Here is a 20,297-nt window from a genome sequence, read left to right as displayed (position 1 = left end):
AATTAACGCTAGATATCAATCAAATGTCAAGGAATAGAACTAGTGATGTGAGGGAATAAAGGTCTAATCTGTCTCCAAGTCCTGTTGAGTCCTCCTATAAAATCTCTCTTAAATTTGTCTCCTAAACATTTCTAATACCTCTACTTTAGTCTAACATAACAGTTAATCTCCCCCACTCCAGTTGCCCTCTGCTTAAACTCATGGAACATAATGATGCCAGATCCTCTTTGAGAAATTTATCTAATGAATCCAATCTAATCACCTCTTTCTGACTTCAAGACCAACCATAACCCAGTTCCATCTTACCTATGCAAGCTTATTTTCTATTCTCCCCAACATGGCCCCTTTGCTCTGGTCAGGCCACGCTGAATACTGTTCCTAAAACACCATGTGCTCATTTCTGTGTTCGCCCCTTCCTGAGATGTCTTATCCCTCTGCTCTGTCTAGGCCATCATTCTTCAAGGCTCAGATCAAGTTCCAACCCCTCCATAAAGATTTCCTTAACTCTATTCTCTGATTTCCCTGTACAAGTATAAATGGGATCACATATTCTATAATTTAATTATTATTTAACTATTTATTATATGCAAGTCTTTCTTCTACAACTACATTGCAAACTCATCGAGGGGATATAATTCACAATTACCTCAATTATCATTGGGGCTAGGCCATTTTTATTCTAACATTTTGGGCCATTTTGATACAGTAGATATTTGGACTCTAAGGACATGTTGATTTCCTAATTATGTACAAATATCTGATTCAGAATTACATTTCACTATTTTTGTCAAGAAAGCATATTAAGAGTAAACTCAGCTCATCCAATTAATTCTTTGATCAATTTATATTAACTGCTATCAAAACATTTAAACATTTTTTGTATTAATTTTTATTTTACTGAAATTTTAATCTTAAAAAATCTTTTCCATGTTCATTTTATAATGAATAATTTGTCAATTTTAACATTTTTATAGAGGTATAATTGACAAACAAAAAACTGCACATATGGAAAGTGTCAATTTGATAAATTTTGGCATATATATATACCCATGCAACCATCACCACGATTAAGATAGTGAATACACCTATCACCCCCAAGAGTTTTCTTGTGCCCCTTTGTGATTTCTCTCCCCATGCTCCCAACCTCTACATGCCCCCAGGAAACCACTAATCTGGTTTCTGTCAATATAGATTAGTTTGCATTTTTTGAGTTTTATGTAAATGGAATCATACATTAGGTACTCTTTTTTTTTCTGGCTTTTTTCATTCAGCATATTTATTCTGAGATTCATCCACATTGTTATGCTGTATCAATAGTTCATTCTGTTTATAACTAAAAGGTATTCCATTGTATGGACATAATCCAACTTGTTTGTCCATTCTTCTATTGATGGACATTTGGGTTGTTTTCAGTTTTTGGCTACTTCAAATAAATATTGTATTAACATTCATGTGTAAGTCTTTGTACGTATATGAGCTTTCTTTTCTCTTGAGTAAATACCTAGGAGTGGAAGAGCTGAATCATATGGTGGGTGTATGTTGAACATTTTAAGAAATTGCCATACTGTTTCCAAAGTGGTTTTACCATTTTACATTTCCAACAGCAGAGTATGAGGGTTCCAGTTTTTCCACAACCTTGTCAATACTTGGTATGGTTAATTTTTTTTTAATATTAACAATTCTAATAGATGTGTAATAGTGTCTCGTAGTTTTTTTTTTTTCATTCAGTAATGACTAATGATGTTGAATATCTTCTCATGTGCTTCTCTGCCATCCAGATATTTTCTTTGTTGAAGTGTTCAAATCTTTTGCTCATTTTTTCTTTGGATGTTTGTTTTCTTTTTATTACTTATGACTCTTATTACTCTGGAGAGTTATATACATAGTGTAAATGCAAGTCTTTATCTTACATATGGTTTGCAAATATTTTCTCTCATTCTGTGGTTTGTCTTTTCATTCCATTAACAGTGTCTTTCAAAGAGCAGAGGCTTATAATTTTGATGAAGTCCAATTTATCAATTTTTTCTTTTATGGATTGTGCTATTGGTGTCATATTTGAGAAATCTTTGTCTAAATCAAAGCCAGAAATATTTCCTCCTATGTTTTAAGTTTTAGGTTTTGCATAAGTCTATGATGTACTACTGGTAAATTTTTATATGTGATGTGAGGTATGGATCCAACTTTGTATTTTTTGCATATGGATATTAAATTGTGCTAGCAATATTTGTTGAAACTGTCTTTTTTCCACTGACTTGTCTTTACACCTTTGTCAAAAGTCATTTGTCCATAAGTAGGAGTTTATTTCTGGACTTTCTATTCTGTGCTATTGATCTATTTCTCTATCTTTACACCAGTACCACACTATCTTGATTACTGTAGCTTTGTAGTAAGTCTTGAATTTTCATAGTCTTAGTCTTCCAACTTTGTTTTCTTTTTCCAACTTTTTTCCACTATTCTAGATTTTTTGCATTTTCATATGCAAAAAAAAAAAAATTAGCTTGTCAATTTCTCCAAAAAAGGCCTGCTGAGGCTTTGGGGAAAACTGGCATCATAACGATATTGTCTTCCAGCCCATGAAGATGATACATCTCTCCATTTATTTATGTCTTATTTAATTTCTTTTAGCAATGGTCTGTAGTTTTCAGTGTACAGGTCTTCACATCTTTGTCAGATTTTCTATCCTGCAACTTTGCCAAACTCACTTATTTGTTCTTGTAGCATTATTACAGATTCCATTTATTTTCTACATAGATGATCATATCTGTGAATAAAGACTCCTTTCCAATCTGGATGCTTGCCTGCCTGCCTGCTTCCCTTCCTTCCTTCCTTCCTTCCTTCTCCACTTCCCTCCCACCCTCCTACCTCCCCCTTCCCTCTTTTCTCTTCTTTCTTTCTTTCTTTCCTTCTTTCTTTCTTTCCTTCTCTCTCTCTCTCTTTCTTTCTTTCTTTTTCTCTCTGGCCTTATTTTGTTTAGAAACTTTAGTAAAATGTTCAATGAATTAGTGAGAGTGGACACCGTTGTCTTGTTCCTGATCTTAGAGAGAAAGCATTCAGTCCTTCACCATCAGGATTATTGTTAGCTGTAGGTGTTTCATAGATCCTCTTTTTTCCAGCAGAAGAAGTTTCTGGAAACTCTCTCAAAGCACTAAGATTGGGCATTTGCAGGTCTTACTTCTTTTGTGTCTCATACCCCAGTTATTACCGTTTTTGTTGACTGATATTCAGTGTTTTGAAAGCCATAGTTCTATATACATTGCCCAAATTTTTGGTTGTTTCAGGTGGGAGGGTAAGTCTGGTTCCTTCAGGCCACGTTGGCCTAAAGCAGAAGAACCAACATTCTCTTTTGTGTCATATATAATATAGTAATGATATTTAAAAACTGAACATTCTTAATACTGGCAAAAATATTCTTACTTAAGTAATTCCCTGGTGATCCAGTGATTAGGACTCTGTGCTTTCACTGCTGAGGGTGCGGGTTCAATCCCTGGTCTGGGAACTAAGATTCCACAAGCTTTGTGGTGCAGCCAAAAAAAAATTCTTACTTATATTACTACTGACAATGTAAATTAGTACAAACCTTTTGGGAAGCAATTGGCAATGTTTATTAAGAGAATTAAGATATTTCTACCCTATGGTTGAATACATGAATTCCTTGGAATTTAATATAAGGAAATAATAAATAAGAAAAATGCTTTATTAATGATAATATTAATAGAAAGCTTATGTATAATAAAGGAATATTGGTAAGAATCTAATTATCCCATAACAGATGTACATATCAAGTAGTATGTGGTTATATAATATAGAGTACTATATAATATATAGTATACAGTTATAATATCTGTAAAGAGTATGTAATGATAAAAATGCTTATATGATTTTATAAAATAAATAAATATTATAAATATTTATAAATGAAATAAATAATGAATAAAATAAAAATTTGTGCTAGTAGGAAAGCCTGGAAACAAATATGTAAAAATCTTATCACTAAATACATCCCTTTGGCTGTCTCTGTGAATTGGGACCATGGGTAAATTTTCATAATGAGAAAAAAACCTTTAAAAATGCCATTGTAATAATTTGGGTTTATGGTATTTTGAAAAAGAAGCCAGTAAATATAAGTCCATATAAGAAAATAGGCCATCATCAAAAAGTCTACAAATAATAAATGCTGGAGAGGGTGTGGAGAAAAGGGAACCCTCCTACACTGTTGGTAGGAATGTAAATTGGTGCAGTCACTATAGAAAACAGTATGGATGTTCCCTAAGAAACCAAAAATAGAGTTACCATATGATCCAGCAATCCCACTCCTGGGCATATATCTGGACAAAACTATAATTGGAAAAGATACATACACCCCAATGTTCATAGCAGCACTATTTACAATAGCCAAGACATGGAAACAATGTAAATGTCCATCGACAGATGAATAAAGATGATGTGGTATATATATATATATATATATATATATATATATATATATATGATGGAATATTACTCCACCATAAAAAAGAATGAAATAATGACATTTGCAGCAACATGGATGAACTTAGAAATTATCATACTAAGTGAGGTAAGTCAGAGAAAGACAAATATGATATCACTTGTATGCGGAATCTAAAAAAATGATACAAATGAAGTTATTTACAAAATAGAAATAGACTCACAGGCATAGAAAACAACTTTATGGTTACCCAAGGGGAAAGGGAAAGGGGAGGGATAAATTAGGAGTTTGGGATTAACAGATACACACTAGTATATACAAAATAGTTAAAGAGTAAAGACCTACTGTATACCACAGGGAACTATATTCAATATCTTGTATAATGGAAAAGAGTCTGAAAAAGAATATATATATACATATGTATGTATATGTATAAAACTCAATCACTTTGCTGTACACCTGAAACATTGTAAATCAACTATACTCCAATTTAAAAAAAAAAAGTAGGTTGATTTGAAAGTCGATGAAAGTTGTTAATGAATACATTTAATGATTTTACATAAGCTAAGCAGGCAGCACTTAGCAACTGGTAATCACTGTTTTATGGAGATAGTTTAGAAGGAGTTAGCAGCTAAGAATTTTTGGACTGAGAAAAGATACTAAGTCATATAGATTATTGCCAGAAGTTACAGTGATTAAGAGCCTTGGTTTAGCACTCAGGCATGCTTCTATTCAAATTTTTACTGTGCCACTTCTCAACTGAGACCTTGAACAAGTTACTTAATTTCTCTGGACCATAGTTTCCTCACATATAAAATGGGGATAATAATAATGTCCGCTGCACAGGACTCTCGTGCAATTAAGAGAGAATTTACCTTTCACTGCTAGATATTATTAGCCAGTGGAGTATGTTAATGATAACGATAATGACAATGATACTAGCTAAAGTTCTTTAAGTTCTTACTATGTGCTAGACATGTATTAAGTAATTCTAATCCTCACAATATCCCTCTAAGGTAGGTAGTATTATCATCCCTATTTTTCAGATGAAAAAATGGAGGCACAAAGAGGCTAAGGTACTTGCCCAAGGCCACATAATTATTAAGTGGTAAAGGGGTGGAAGCAGAAAAGCCAGTTAGGAGGCTACTGTAGTAGTCCAGAGAAAATAGTGACTTGAGTTAAGGTTATGGCAGTGGAGACGATGCTAGTAGTCAAACAGTACGGTGTGTTTATATCTTTGGTTTTGCCAACTTATCAAAAGTCTATTGCCTATGACCAGTAGGAGAAGTCATAGCCAGCTAAGGAAATTTTAAAGTCCTCTGGAGCTTTATGTATGTGTCCTGGAAAAAAAGGATTTCTTCTAAGTAGAGGTACGTATTTAAGATGAAGATTTTATTAAGGAGTGTTTAAGAAATACAAAATGGAAGAAGTGGATGATGTTATCAAGGATAACCTAATTGTTTACTAATTAGTACCTTAGAATTATCTACTCCATTATTTAATGACTATGGTTAGCTGTTTTAATAAAGAGACTTTTAAAAACCACAGAAGAGTGGCAAAGTATGTTAGTTTCCTACGTTAATACGCCTTTTAATTCCTGGAAGTGTGAAACATGAGGTCATCTCAACCAATATATTTTCTCCTACTTTGTGGAATCATACCATAATTGTAGACAAAGTGCTTTAGCAGATGTAAATATCTTCTTGAGGGTCAGCATTGCCAACCTAAACTTATAATGTAAGTGGATGTTGAAATTTCTGACTGCCTCACCAAAGCAAAACACATCTAAAATATCCTGCAATATTTGATCACACGCTCTTGTTTAGGGAACAGAGCTTTGACCCTTCCTTCTGACAACTCACAAATAGGCTAACTGGGGTCACGATCATGACCATGGTTAAGAAGAAATAGTCTTGTTGCCACACAGAGAGAAGCATTGGATTTTAGGGTCACATGTGATCCAGTTATCACTTGAGAGCTTCAGGTTTACAGATTCAGTCTTTAAAAGAAATTTCATCATCAATCAAAAAAAGCCTTATAATCTGGGTACACTGCCACCAGGCTCAGAGTCATTTCAATCACAGTCCCACAGAGATTTATGTCATACGTTTATTTGATTGAGAGAAACAAAAAACCATAAACCTGTAACAACCACACTTTGCCATGTATAGTGATGAAGATTTGAAGCAAAATTGAAGCAAAAATTAAGGTAAACAAATATAGACTTTGGTAGATGCCCAACTTGATTCTTTATCATTTCATTCCAACCTTCGTTTTAGACACAGATTTTGGTCCAAATGTTTCTATATTATTCTGTTTAAGGAAATACAGAATCTAAACCGTTTTGGAATTTATCTTTTCTCCTGGAGTTTTAATCTATCTTGATACTGTAATTCCTTTAACAGGCTTTACTGAAATGCCATTAACATTGTTTTTTTTTTCTCTCACAGGTATAGCCTGCTTAGAGGTAACGCGATAGTTGCCTAGGTTTTCCTTTTAGGAATTTGGATTTTGCTTGAAAAGGCCCTATTTCATCATTTTCTCTCACATACTGCAAGAAGAGGAAAATAATTATTGTAAGACAAGCTTGCCCAAAAGGCATATGGCATGTTTCCATGTTTACCTATAAAGAGGAGACTTTCCAATGTAATACTAAAGAAGACTAAAAACTCTTCCTCAACCTTATATTTTCTAACTGGACATAACAGGTTTAATAATTTTATGTGATGTTTTATTTACTTTCCTTTGGCCAAGGTAAACTAAGCAAAATTCAGCAATCTGTATCTTTTACATACTACTCTAATAAAAACTCTTCAGGACTTTTAACAGACCTGTGTTGCTTACACAAAGCAAAACATCTAAGATATATTTTTTAAGAAGGATTTGGAACAGATATTTAAATGGATTTCATGATATCAGGTAAACATACTAGAAACACAGAGGTCAAAAGCTGGGATTGCATTAGAGACAGTAAGCAAGAATTGGAATCAAGTTACTGGATCATATAGTGAAAACACAAGAGTTAGGAGAGGCAGAAACATGGGGTGAGTCCATAAGGATGTAACTTCAAGAGCAGCACAGAGGAAAATGTTTATTAGTGCTGGTAGCATGATAGTACAGAGGAATTTAAGAACTGCTATGCTGATAATTCATGGTTCACTCAGCTCAGTGTTCTATTGGTAAAGTGAACCTAGAAAAAAGAAACTGTTATAATATACTATGTGTTTTATGTAAATATCTCACACGATCCTCACTACAATCTTATGAGACAGCTAATAATGTTATGGTCCCTTGCTTATAGATGAGAAATCTGAGAATTTGAGAGCTTAAATGACTTGTCTATCTTGCATCTTGTAAGTATCATAGCAGGGATTCTAACAAAGATAGAACATAATAGTGCTTATTGTCATCAACATTGAAGATGAGGTATGTAATAGCTTCTTTTAAGTAATAGTGATCATTCATACATTTGTCCAAATCCCTCTTGAGTTAATAAATATTAACTTTGGGATTAATGAGTTTGTTAGGATTGGTTAAAGCAATGCAAAGGGGGAATTCCCTGGTGGTCCAATAGTTAGGACTCCATGCTTCCACTGCCGGGGCCTGGGTTTGATCACTGGGTGTGGCCTAAAAAAAGAAAAAAGAAAAAAAAAGGATCAGGGATGTCATATATAGTGTGTTAATATATACTACTCCGAAGGTTCCATGCCAGAACAGGGATTTTGGAAGGGACTGAAGATCAAGTTACCAGAGAGATGAAGGCCAAGTAAATTTCTCCTTCCCTCATTTCTCTAATCATTTTAGGTGTACTTCTTAGGGCTTTCTCTAATTCAGGACTTGTGCTGAGAGTGCAGTGAGCAGAACTTCACATCACATTCCAGCAGCAGCTGTGGAATAGTTCAGTAAGATGTAAATTAATATTTTTCAGGGTTTCTGGTATATGTCTTGATGATACTCAACATTTCATTGTCCCCACCCCCCCTCACCCCCGAGGTTAGTATTTAACTGATGTTAAATACTGATGTTTTCAGGAAACAAACTGCAGAGACTCCCATGGCTTTTTTCCTGGATCCTGATCAGGATTTAAAAAAAATTCATATCATAGTTCGATCTAGTTAATCCCCAAGTTCGTTGCCTTGTTCTAGATCCTGAGATAAAACATATCTCACTTTTGATTTATTTATAGGCTGGTAAGAACATCCTGTAGTCTATCCCAATAATCTTGATCTCTAATAGAAGAATTTGGAGCTTTGGACTGTGCCTTTCCTTCTCTATATTATTTAAAAATGTTGAGTAACTACCAATTTGCTTGGGATAGCGGTGACTATAAACTGACCTGGAATTTCAGAAGTCCCCTCTAGAGTTCTCTTGAATACAAATCACACTTGTAGTTGGCCATTGCTTTATTTAATAGAGGCTGCATATTTTGTTCAAAACCCCTTGTTTTCCTTCTATAATCTTTGATACATGTCATCTAGTCCTGGTGATTTGTCAACATTCAATTTGTAAGTTTGGCTTGGATAATTCTGAGTATTGTCTGTAATTTAACCAATTACCAACGTGTTCACATTGAGAATAACATCAAAGTGGTAATCACTGTAAAAATATCCTCTAGTATAGACAGAAACAAAAAATTTATGCAATATGTCAAATATTTCTTGCCCACAATTATCAAGGAATTAACTGATTTCTTCCTTGGCTTTCTCCATTTTGTATATTTTTTATTATTTTATTTTCTTTCATGAGGGATTCACGGGTGTAGTACAGAAATTAACATTTATTGAGCACCTAATGCTATACTATTACTTGCACAGAGAATAGTTCCTGGCACAGAGTAATCACTCAAAAAATGTTTACTAAATGAATGAATGAATGAATGCCAGGTATTGGAGTGTCACTTTACGTATGTGATCTTATTTATTCTTACAACAATCCTATGTGAGGTATATGCTATTTTTCTTCATCCATAAAATGGAAGAATAATAGTACCTATTTTACAGGATTGTTATGAAGATTGAATGACTTAATATATATAAAGCAATTAGAACAGTTCCTGGTAAATAGTAAGCACTATTTATATATTATTATTATTATTATAAGTATGATTGTTATTTTCCAGTGTTCCCTATGAGGAAACTGAAGTACAGAGATTTTAGGTCACTTTTCTGAGTATTACACTGGCAGTTAAAGGGTTGGAACAAATTTGTAAATTTCATGCTCTTTCTTCTAAACCTTTTACCTCCTGCTAAATTAATTAAACAAGAAGACCATTAGACTGAGGTGGCTCTAGTGCCATGGCGGCCTACATAAGCAAACGAAAATCTAAGCCTATAAAAGCCTCAAGGTTAGGAAATCAAAATTCTAAGGACAACCAATCACAAACAGCCAACTAGGCTTTAAGCTACAGCCAATCAAATAATTTCTTTTTTTTGCTTCCTCACTTTCTCTATATAAGTCTTTCCCTTGGCTCCTGTTGGTGAGTACTCTTAACCACTTCCTGTTTGGCACTGCCCAATTCCAATAGATAAATGCTCAAACTCTTAAAATTTTAATATGCCTCAGTTTATCTTTTAACACTCCTTATGGCCTTGGTGTTCTTGTCAAAGAGCTCTAGAATGTGTTATTTTGTCAGATTTTCATGTATATCTAGCCTATTTTGTAGGCTTCCTATTTTTCCTCCTTAGACTATCTTTTAAATTCTTTGAAAGATTACTTTCCTTCTTAAATTTGGTTGTACATGGCCTTTTTCACTCGACAGGTATCCTGATCCAGAGGACATACTTTTCCTGGAGTCCAATACGTTGTTTTAAATAATTGCTAAATTTTTTACTGGCTAGTTATTAAACATTCTTTTCCTAATCTTTTCTCTACCTAATGAATTTAGTTTCCCTTTCCACCCCTCTTGATTCTGGAAGTTCTCAATTAATACCTGATTTGATTTGCGATGTAAGAAAGATGAGATATAAGGTACAACTTTCTCTCTGACACCAGTGGGTTTAAATAATTTGATTTCACTTGCTAATTCATTGTGGAGGTCTGATTCTCAGTTCTGTTCCTTCTGTGGGTCATGCATCTGGCAAATGTAATTTCTTGCAACATAATTATCTTAGTTAACCTATATGGCCACAAAGCATTTTAGACAAGTTGTAATTCTTTCCCGTATTTTTTTTCCAAAGTAGAAATTTTTGTGGAGCTTTCTCCAAGAAAATGAGACTGTTGACAGATTGCTTAAACTGAAATGGATGTAAAAGAGATGCGCAGGATATTCAAATTAATGATAACTGAATATGACCAAGCATTCTGATAGTTTTCTTGTGTAACTTTTCTATTAGTGAAAAAGATTTGAATAACTCTGAGTGGGAGTGGAGGGATGGCAGTGGCCTGTGTGGTTGGGTTCATGTTCTAAGAATGAACTCCTAAAATCCAAGATTGATTAGCTTCATATCCACAGTGTTAAATCTTCAGAATTCCACCTAAAACCAAAACTTGTATTTCAAAAATAAACTTTAAGGTTGTTTGATGATCAAAGAGTTTTCCATCAGCCATGCTGACATGATGAGAAGAAACTCGAGCTATTTTGGAGATCTTGGCACAACTTCAAAGACTTAGAGGACAGAATGCAGAGAACTTTTCCAAGTTTTGGAAGGCAGCAGTTTGGCTGAGACCCACACGCACTGAAACGAGAGCCTTCCTTGAAAACATTTTAAAAGTCTTTTCCTATTTTGGAATTCTAAATTATGGCAAAATTCATATAGGCTTAAAACTCAATTCTGCACCCATTTTCCTCCCCAAAGTTTCTCTCCGTGTTAACACTGCTAAAGGATTCCTGAGGCATTTGCGGTAAGCATTTCAGTCAGGTCCCTGATAGTCCTTCTAAACGCTGTTTCAAAATATTCTGAAACGAATCCCTTTCATCTCTATCTAATATATGCCTTTGTTTTGCAGACGCAAAAGGTGAAGCAACAAGGAGATTTGGGGGCATATCGCCAAATGACTTACAGTCAAGCTGGTGTCGCTTCGCAAGATTTTGGTACCCAAAGCAGCGGAACCGGGATTTAGCATCCTTCCTCTGATCACACGTTTCTTAAAGCAAGCATTCTGCGCGTTTGAACATCGCCTCTTCATACCCAACACCTCCTCCCAGCCCGCCCCCTAGTTCCTTCCCACCCTCTACCTCGCCCCCCCACCCCGCCCCCAGCCTGCGCATGCGTCCTAAGAACCCCCTACACTCGCGGCACAAGCTGAGAGTATTGTCGGGGGCTATTCTCTCTCCCAGGAACATGGCGGCGAGTCAGGGAGGTGGTGGTAACAGTGGGGGCGGCGGTTGTGGTGGAGGTGGAAGTAGCGGTGGCGGTGGCGCGGCCGGAGGGGGAGGTGGTGGAACCGGAGTGGGAGGCGGCGGCGGCGGCGGCGGCGGCGGGACCCTGGTGGTGCCCATCCCGGTACCGACTCTTTTCGGTCAGCCGTTCCCCAACGGGCCGCAGTGGAACCCGGGGAGCCTACAGCCTCAACACACCGTGAGGAGCCTGGACCGGGCCCTGGAGGAGGCGGGCAACTCCGGCATCCTGAGCCTCAGTGGTAGGAAACTCCGAGACTTCCCGGGCAGCGGCTACGACCTGACGGACACCACCCAAGCAGGTGACAGGACGGGGAGGGGGAGGGGAAGCTGGGCTGAGGAGGAGGAGGTGGGGGGAGTGGGTGGCTGCGTGGCTGCGTTGTTGGACTCTGCTGGTCTGGGCGGGTGCGCGGGGGCGGCGAGACTGACAAAGTCAGAGCAGCCAGTTCTGAATGTGAGGGGAAGAGCAGGGAAAGGTGGGGGGGCGGGAATGCTGACTGAAGGGTGTGTGGAAATCGGGTGGGATGTGAGGGGTGAAAGAGCATTATTGTTAAAGCGAGTTTCCCCAGTAAGGGGTGGGGAGGGAGGTATTGACACCTTCCTGAATGCGCTGCTAACTCTCGTGGATGTTCCCATCTTTCCCGGAGGAAAAAAAGGCAATACTATAACATCATAATCTATACATATTCTTTAAAGCCATACGTGCCTGCAAGAATGGTATATCCCTTCTCCTAGTACAGCAGCAGTATTGCCGTGGTTTTTCTGTTTTTATTTTGTGTGTGTTTTAATCATCCTAGAATATTCTTGCCTTCTTGTCACATATGCCTTTAAAGACTGAGATTTGTCATTTTCCTGGTGTTGAGATAGTGGTGGTTAAATTAGTATTTGCTGCAGTGGCAAATTAAATCATCAATCACTTATGTGTCTGGTTTACTAGGGGAAAGAGTCCTTGTTTTGAGTTATGTTGGAGTCTTAATTTTTATTGCAGATATAACCAAAAATTTTAAGGGCATTTTTGAGAAACAAAATTAACTCCATTCTTCTTGGAGTTGTGGGTTAATGGTTTATCATTTTGGACAAGAAATTGCCTATTGTAATGTTCTTCATATACTCTCTGGTACTCTTTGTTGTGGATGGCATTTTTTGTTATGAACACACTCTCATTCCCCTCTGCCGTATAAGCCAATGCCGCTTATTTTAGGTGTGTTTTGGTTTGATGAAGGATTTTTTACTTTTCACAGTCTTTAAATTTGTTATTTATGTGTGTTTTTATCTGCTTTGCTGAAAGAAATCATGGACAGATTTATTTTAATAGATTTAGTGATTTTGAAGCAATATAGTAAGTAAATTCACTCATAATGAGAAGTAATAAAAGACCTTATTTTCAGAATAACACTGTTTCATTGTATTACGTTTCTAGATATTAAATCAAGGTGTGTGTTTGGATGAGGGTGGGGAGAGGAGGAAAACCTAAAATTGAAGCCTTCTACCCAATTATTCTCTTAGGAATTATCCTAAGAACTATGAATGTGTAATTAATCAGTGATTTTGTATTTTGGAAAGCATGTTTGAGTATTTACTCCTTCACTCTGAACAGACTTCCTAAACAATATGTTCACATATTCATGATATATTCGCAAGATATTATACTACTTGGTATGTTCTTCGAAGGCATGAAGAAAAATGGTTTCAGACTGCATCATTATAGAGATATGTTGTTTTGCTTGTTACCTATAAAAGATTTTTTCATCTATAGGACAAAGTTGAAGCATCCTCTCTTGGCATTCACGGCTTTCACTGCCTGGCTCCAATTTATTATTGCAACCTTAACTCTTCAAATGCTCCTACATAGAACCCTCTGTTCCAGCTAGGTCAGCTCCCTGTCCCTCAAATATAGTTTATGAATTTTTGCCTCATCTTTGTAGAAGGTCATCCACATGCATGAGATTTCCTTCTTTTCTCCACCTATTTAATTTTGTTCAAGCTCCAGCTTTTCCAAGATGCTGTCTCCAACTCCCTTAGTCCACAGCAGTCTCCTGTTTCTTTGAATTCCTGTGGTACTTAATTGTCTTTACCACTTACCTGCTGGCTTTATTTTCTTTTTATGTTTTGCTTTCCCTGAGAAGATGGAGAGCTCCTTAAAGGCAGGGGAAAAGTCATATACTTGTTCAGTTTTCTCATTATATATTGCTTATATTGTACTTAATATTTTTCATAAATATGAATATCATCTTATGTGGTTATAACCACTGGCTTTTAAGGCTTCAGTTTGTTTTCTGAGGCAAGTTTTAACACAAACCAGAACCATATTTGTTCTTGGTAAAATTCATTCATCATAAACTTTATCAGTGCCTATAGTAACAGAGGACTTTTTGAGATAATTCCACCTCATTTTACTTTTTAAAAAATTGAATATGTGTTCCTTGTGGGAACACTTCAAAATTTAAGTGAGAAATCTGTGGGTGACTCATTTGCCATTCATTTTTGACCAAATTCAGCCATGAACTAGTTAGGGACAATAATCTTACATGTAAAGAGACTAGTATCCATTATACATAAATGGAACTGAAGACAAACAGAGCATGTTTGAGATTATACATACATACCATACATACATACACATATACATACAAACATACAAATATGTATATACCAATATATTCTCTGCTTGATGAAAACAGTTGTTTGTTGATATTGTTATACTTAAAATGACTCTCAGTGGGATACTGTTTCAGTACCAAATTGATTAGACAGCAGTGGTTTATTGGGTTGGGAAGAGATTGGAAGAAGGGAAAATAGGTAGGAAGCTATTTGGTAATCTAGGTGTGAGGTGGTGAGAATCTAGGTTGAAACAAAATTGGATTAGAAGGGGAAATTGATAAATTTCAAAGGAAGGGAGAGGGCTTTTCACATTATTTTGCTGTTCCTTACATATACATAAGATGAAATAGACCTGTGGTTTACCATCTTGCCTGCATGTTAAAATCACAAGGGAGTGTGTTTTTTTTTTTTTTTTAAACCTATGCCTGGGCCCCACCCTAGACCAATTTAATCAGTCTCAGGGGCAAAGAGAGGGGTTTTTTTGTTTGTTGGTTTGTTTTGTTTTTTAAGAATTCCCAAGTGATTATAATGTGCAGTCAGGGTTGGGAAACTCTAAAATAGCTCATTTTTTAGGCACTCAAGATATATTTATTGTTTGAGTGAATGAGAACATTGATAAAAGTTTGGTGACTAACCTAAAGCTACTTGTCAAGAGGGTCAAAACCAAAGCTAGGAACCAAGTGTTCAAGTTCTAGTTCAGTATTCTTTTTGATAGACTTGAGTGAAGCAGACCCATTTTTTTCATCATATTATGTCTGTAGTGACTAGAAACTTACCAGGAAACTATAATTTCTCCAGTTCCCTACTGTTGGATAAATTTGCGTTAAGAAAATAATGCCCCTAGAATATGTAGCAGCAAAATCTTGTTTTGTCTATTAATAGTCTTCCTGTGAGGGAAAGTGGATAATAGGTTGTTGATGGCAAAGTTTATCTTTGGTATCTTTTTATTTCTCTTTGCATTTCTGGTGTCTGTTCTTCTTCACCTGTCCCCTCCCTCCTGCTGCCCTCCTTATTTCTTTTTCCCTCTTCAGCCTCACTCCTCTTCCTTTGCTGGGTTGGAGCTCAATGCTAAATAATTATGGTAGCCTTTCCAGGTGATTAACATTTAAAAGGGAGAGTTTGCCAATTACTTGAATCTCCATTTGGTGGTTTGTGCTCCCCACCTTTTTTGAATTGATATGCCTTGCAGGTACTTTTTTTTTTTGGCCCCGCGGCATGTGGGATCTTAGTTCCCGTGGAGTCTTAACCACTGGACGGCCAGGGAAGTCCCTCCAGATACTTTGTGATTAAAATCCTCACCCATTTAAAAAAATAAAAATAGGGATCAGAAAGTTGGTTACCCATTTCAGGAAAGTAGCTAACTCTGGTTGTAATGTCTTATCTTTGCTGGTCTGTGGGTAGATTTGGCAAGACAAAGGGAAATTGCCTAGAACTTTAAAAAGTCTGTCTGGATACTGTGATAATTTGTTGACTTTAAGAGAGCTTGGAAATGATTTTAATGGCTACCCAAACAAATCCTGAAACTTTTCATATTTGACTTTGTCACCAGTGCTACAAATAAGTCTCAGTCTACTTGCAGCTGCTCCCTTTGCTTCTTCATACTTCTTTATGTCCATAAACAATAGGTCTGTGAAACAGATTTAGGAATTCTTTACATACATCAGATTGTGCTGTGTCCTGGTTAATCACGTGTTTTCCTGTAAACCTGGAGTCAACTCTAGTATTTCCTACATGTGCTGGTTCACCTCTTCAACTGTGGGGCATGGTGCATTGTATCGACTTGTAAAATGGAGCCAGTTAAACTGTGCAGCATCTGATTTTGTAACATAGGTGAAGGCCATCTTAGTGCATTCAGTGGAATAAGCTTGTGATTTTGTGGCCTGAGTCAAATATCTGCCTTGCTGTATGTAATAAATATCTCACTGAAAAATTGAATGTGAAGGACACTTTTGATGGTTGACTCATATTTTAATTGCTTCAGATTGAATTTGAATTGCTGAACCCTGCAGTGATTTATTTTATTCAGTAATGAATTCTTCTATAGCATAAATAGTTGCCCCTTAATTTCTTTCTTTTGCAAGTTCACACTTTAAAATAAAATGTTATCTTAAATTGGAGGGTACGTTTATCATTAAAATAATACCATTTATACAGCTCTTTATAAATTCTGAGCACTTTAATATATATTACCCTATTGTATCCTAATGATAACCCTTTGAGCTTTGTAGAGTGCATAGTAATTACTCTTTGTTGTTGAGAGAGGTTAAGTGATTTGCCGGAAGTTAAATGGCTAGCGTATGGCAGAGTGTGGGTCAGAGGCTAGGTTTACCAACTCTAGCACTATTCCAGTGTTATTTCCATTGCAACACTTTCTCTTCTTATAACAAAACTACTATTAAAATAAACACTGTGCTAATAAATAGGTTATTTAATCTGAAAGATGAATGCTTATTTAGTTTCATAGATTATATAGTTTTTGTTTGTGGTGCAGTGTGTTTTGTTTTGTGCATGGTATTTGCATAGCTTGCCTTCATGCCCCTCTGTTGGTTTTAGAATAGATTCATTAAGCAAGCTTTTATTGAACTCTAACTTTGGAAACATGATCCTCGAAGGGTTTACAAACTAGGTGAATGTGTACAGTAATATATGTAACAATTAGAAAAGAGTTATAATATATAATGTTCAAAATTGTATGTTTTAATAAACTGTACAATTAAGTGATATGGAACTGGGGCATAAGGCTTAATTTTATTGGGGGTTAAGTTAGTTTGAGAAAGTTTCCTATAGAGTTAGGTATAGCTGAATCTTGAGGTAAATGATCTGTATGGGATCAAGTTATGATTAAGCAGGAGGGACAGTTGCAGACTGTCAGGGGAGAAATTGCACTGATACGGAGTTGAGAATGGCATTGCATGTTAAGGGCAGATGTTAACTGCAGGTTCACTCTATATTTTCTCAAACATACTTGGAGACTGAAAGGAGGGAACTAGTAGAGAGTTCAGTGTTAAAATGCAAGAGGGGGAGGGAGGATCTTCATGGAGTGGGTGGAGAGTTGTTAGCAATGGAAGGGAGGAGTTACCTGACTTTTGCTAAGGTGAAGGGGAAGGTAGATGTCTGGGGACATTATTGTCTTAAATTTTAATCTTAAGTGAGGCAGTGTCATCTGGGAGAACAAAGTTACAAGCATAGGAATAAGTACTCAATAGAGCAAAATGCTTTAAGGAGTCATTATGGAGAATAAGCCACAGTTTAGAATTAGGACTGTGTTAAGCAGCTAGATTAGTTGCTTTTGAACAATATGAGCTTACCATGTTTTCTGAAAAAAATTATATATACTGCATGACAGGTAAAAGAACAGAAGTGGTTGATTGGGATATTTTTGAATTAGGGTTATAGTGACACTTGCTTAAGTTTAAAATTTAATATTTTGATTTAGATTATTTGTAACATAAACTCTGAAGCATTTATTTATCATCAAAAGCATAAAGATGTACAAGATCCAGAACCTCATTGACAGCATGAGAGATGATGTTAAGGACACTTCACAAATAAAAGTAATTGAATACTTAGAGCATATTGATTTCCTGGGAGGTGGTATTTAAGTTCCAAGGCATACAGTGAAACTTTGCAAAAGGGCATATTACTCTCCTAGCCTATCCCAGCAGTACACTCTAAGGGATACTTAAACTGTATCATGCCCACCCCCATCGTACAGAGGCTGTTCATCATCATGATGTAGAAGGGGAAACCTTTTTCTTTTCTCTACACTTTGTGTGTATTTAGGTAGTTCTTGAAGCATTGTAACACTCTTATAATCAGTTTTCTGAAAAGTTTCAGAAAGTTTTCTCTGCTTCCCTTTTATAGGAAAAAATACCTTATACTCCAGGAAACCATTTAATGTAATAAAAGAAAACTGTGCAAGTGAGTTTTATAACAATAATTTAAATTTGTGTTTAGTCTCACTTTAAACTAGTGTGTTCAGTCTGCTAAAGGTCTAACTTTTAATCTTTACATTTCTCCTGTTTCAAATAAATTATAAATTGATAGCATTCCACTTACAGAATACCAGTCAATGGACTGTAATGGATAATTAAACAATGGATATTGTCTCATATATTTTTTGACCCCAAAATTTTTTTAAAGTTTTTTTTTCCAAATAGGAAAGTAAGTTCTTCCCTATTTGTGGACATTGTTAATCTGTGTACTCTTATAATTTGTGACAGAGATTGTTGTCACTTTTAAATTAATTGCTTAAGTTTCTTTCAGTGGAATTTTATGTATAATATTAGGGATTCAAGGTGACAAGAGACAGAAATAAAATAACTGTGCCATAAAATTTTATTTGAACTCTGTTGAGACTAACCAATTCTAGAGCATTTGTGAATCTGTATTTCATTCAAAAATGACTTCTCTAAATTATTATGTCCCTAAGAGACTCTAGAATGTGCAGCATAGAAATTTTCCCCTCTTAAAAAAGTAATTACAATATATAAATCCTTAATACTTTGAGCTAATTGGTTGGGGATGTCTGTGTCCATGAGAAATCAATTACTTTTTAAGATATTTATACATTAAAAATAGTAAATTGAACATAGCTGTCTCCTTAATTTACCTTGATTAGTATGTAAGAATGGATTTGTCATATCTATTTTATGTAAATGGACAGGGTGATAAAGTCGCTGCCTTTAAGGAACTTATGATTTCCTAGTGGTATAAAAGAAGTACTCATGTATCTATTATATAGGCTAGATCAAGGTTTCAAGGAGTGGGGGAACTTGCCCCTAGGAGATATTTGGTAATCTCCGGGGACATTTTTGACTGTCACAACTTGGGGATGCTACTGATATCTAGTGGGTAGAAGCCAGGGATACTGCTAAGCATCCTACAGTGAACAAGACTGCCCACACAACAAAGACTTACCTGGTCCAAAATGTCAGTGGTGATTGAGATTGAGCAGCGCCGGGCTAGAGTAAGATAAATGTCTTAAGTGAAAACAGAGTGATGTGCAAGTTTGAAGAGGGAGCGGTGACATGATTGTGTTGGTAGAACATCAGAGGGGGCTTTATAATGGAGATGGAGGATGGGCTTTGAAGGGGGAAGGATCAGATTTTATACTTAATCATAAAAAGAGGATACTATATGAATATTGACGTTCTAGAGTCTCTTCAAACTCAAAATGTCAAAAAAAGACCAACTTTTGTTATTGACCCTAGGCCCCCTGATCTCCCAGACCAGAAACTTGGGAATTATTCTTGACTCTTCACTGTCCCTCACCCTCTATGTCTGGTTAGGACCTAAGGCCTCTTGATCATAACTCTTTGAATAGCTTTCAGATCTGTTTCCTTCCTGTCTGTTCTCACTGCCATTGTTGTTGTTCAGGTCCTCCTCTCCTCACCTTTAACTGGACCTATCAACAGTTTTCTCTGCCGCATGTTCAGTTTGCTTCAAGTCCAATTAGTCCTTCACACTGTAGCTGGAGCACTCTAATATGCAAATCTGATTGTCACTTGTTGCTACTAAAATACCTTTGATCCAGTAAGCCAGCTCCTTAATAATACATTGCTTATTCCTTGTTTTGAACTTTAAAAAAATGTGAAAAAGCTAATACATAACTCTGCTTTATATAACTGGTAATTTTTATATTATATTACTTAATATTAAGTTGCTCAGATTCATCCAAATTGTTGTATGAAGCTGTAGTTCATTCTTTTTTTAAAAAAAATTATATATTTATTTATTTATTTTATTTATGGCTGCGTTGGGTCTTCGTTGCTGCACGCGGGCTTTTCTCTGGTTGTGGCGAGTGGGGGCTACTCTTCGTTGCGGTGCGCGGGCCTCTCATTGTGGTGGCTTCTCTTGTTGTGGAGCACGGTCTCTAGGTGTGCAGGCTTCAGTAGTTGTGGCTCCCGGGCT

The 20,297-nt window shown here is 36.1% G+C and overlaps 1 protein-coding gene and 1 long non-coding RNA gene across 3 annotated transcripts in view; one reads left to right on the top strand and one right to left on the bottom strand.

Annotated features, from left to right (window-relative positions):
* Positions 1-6,573: 6,573 nt before the first annotated feature.
* LOC130706381 (uncharacterized) lies at positions 6,574-11,572 on the bottom strand. Its single transcript, XR_009006650.1, has 3 exons — positions 11,447-11,572; positions 8,196-8,334; positions 6,574-8,074 (listed from the first exon to the last, which is right to left on the bottom strand). It is a non-coding gene; the product is annotated as an uncharacterized LOC130706381 (long non-coding RNA).
* Positions 11,444-20,297, top strand: part of LRCH2 (leucine rich repeats and calponin homology domain containing 2) — a 93,018-nt gene continuing 84,164 nt past the window's right edge. Inside the window, exon 1 of one of the 2 annotated variants that reach the window (XM_057538070.1) lies at positions 11,444-12,085. In XM_057538070.1, coding sequence (XP_057394053.1) covers positions 11,653-12,085 — 433 coding nt within the window. In that variant the 5' untranslated portion in view covers positions 11,444-11,652. The remainder of the gene's footprint in view (positions 12,086-20,297) is intronic. The other variant, XM_007182325.2, reaches the window with a different exon arrangement.

Source organism: Balaenoptera acutorostrata, chromosome X, assembly GCF_949987535.1.
Source record: "Balaenoptera acutorostrata chromosome X, mBalAcu1.1, whole genome shotgun sequence".
Lineage (NCBI taxonomy): Eukaryota > Metazoa > Chordata > Mammalia > Artiodactyla > Balaenopteridae > Balaenoptera > Balaenoptera acutorostrata.
This window is presented reverse-complemented; position numbering and strand designations above follow the sequence as displayed.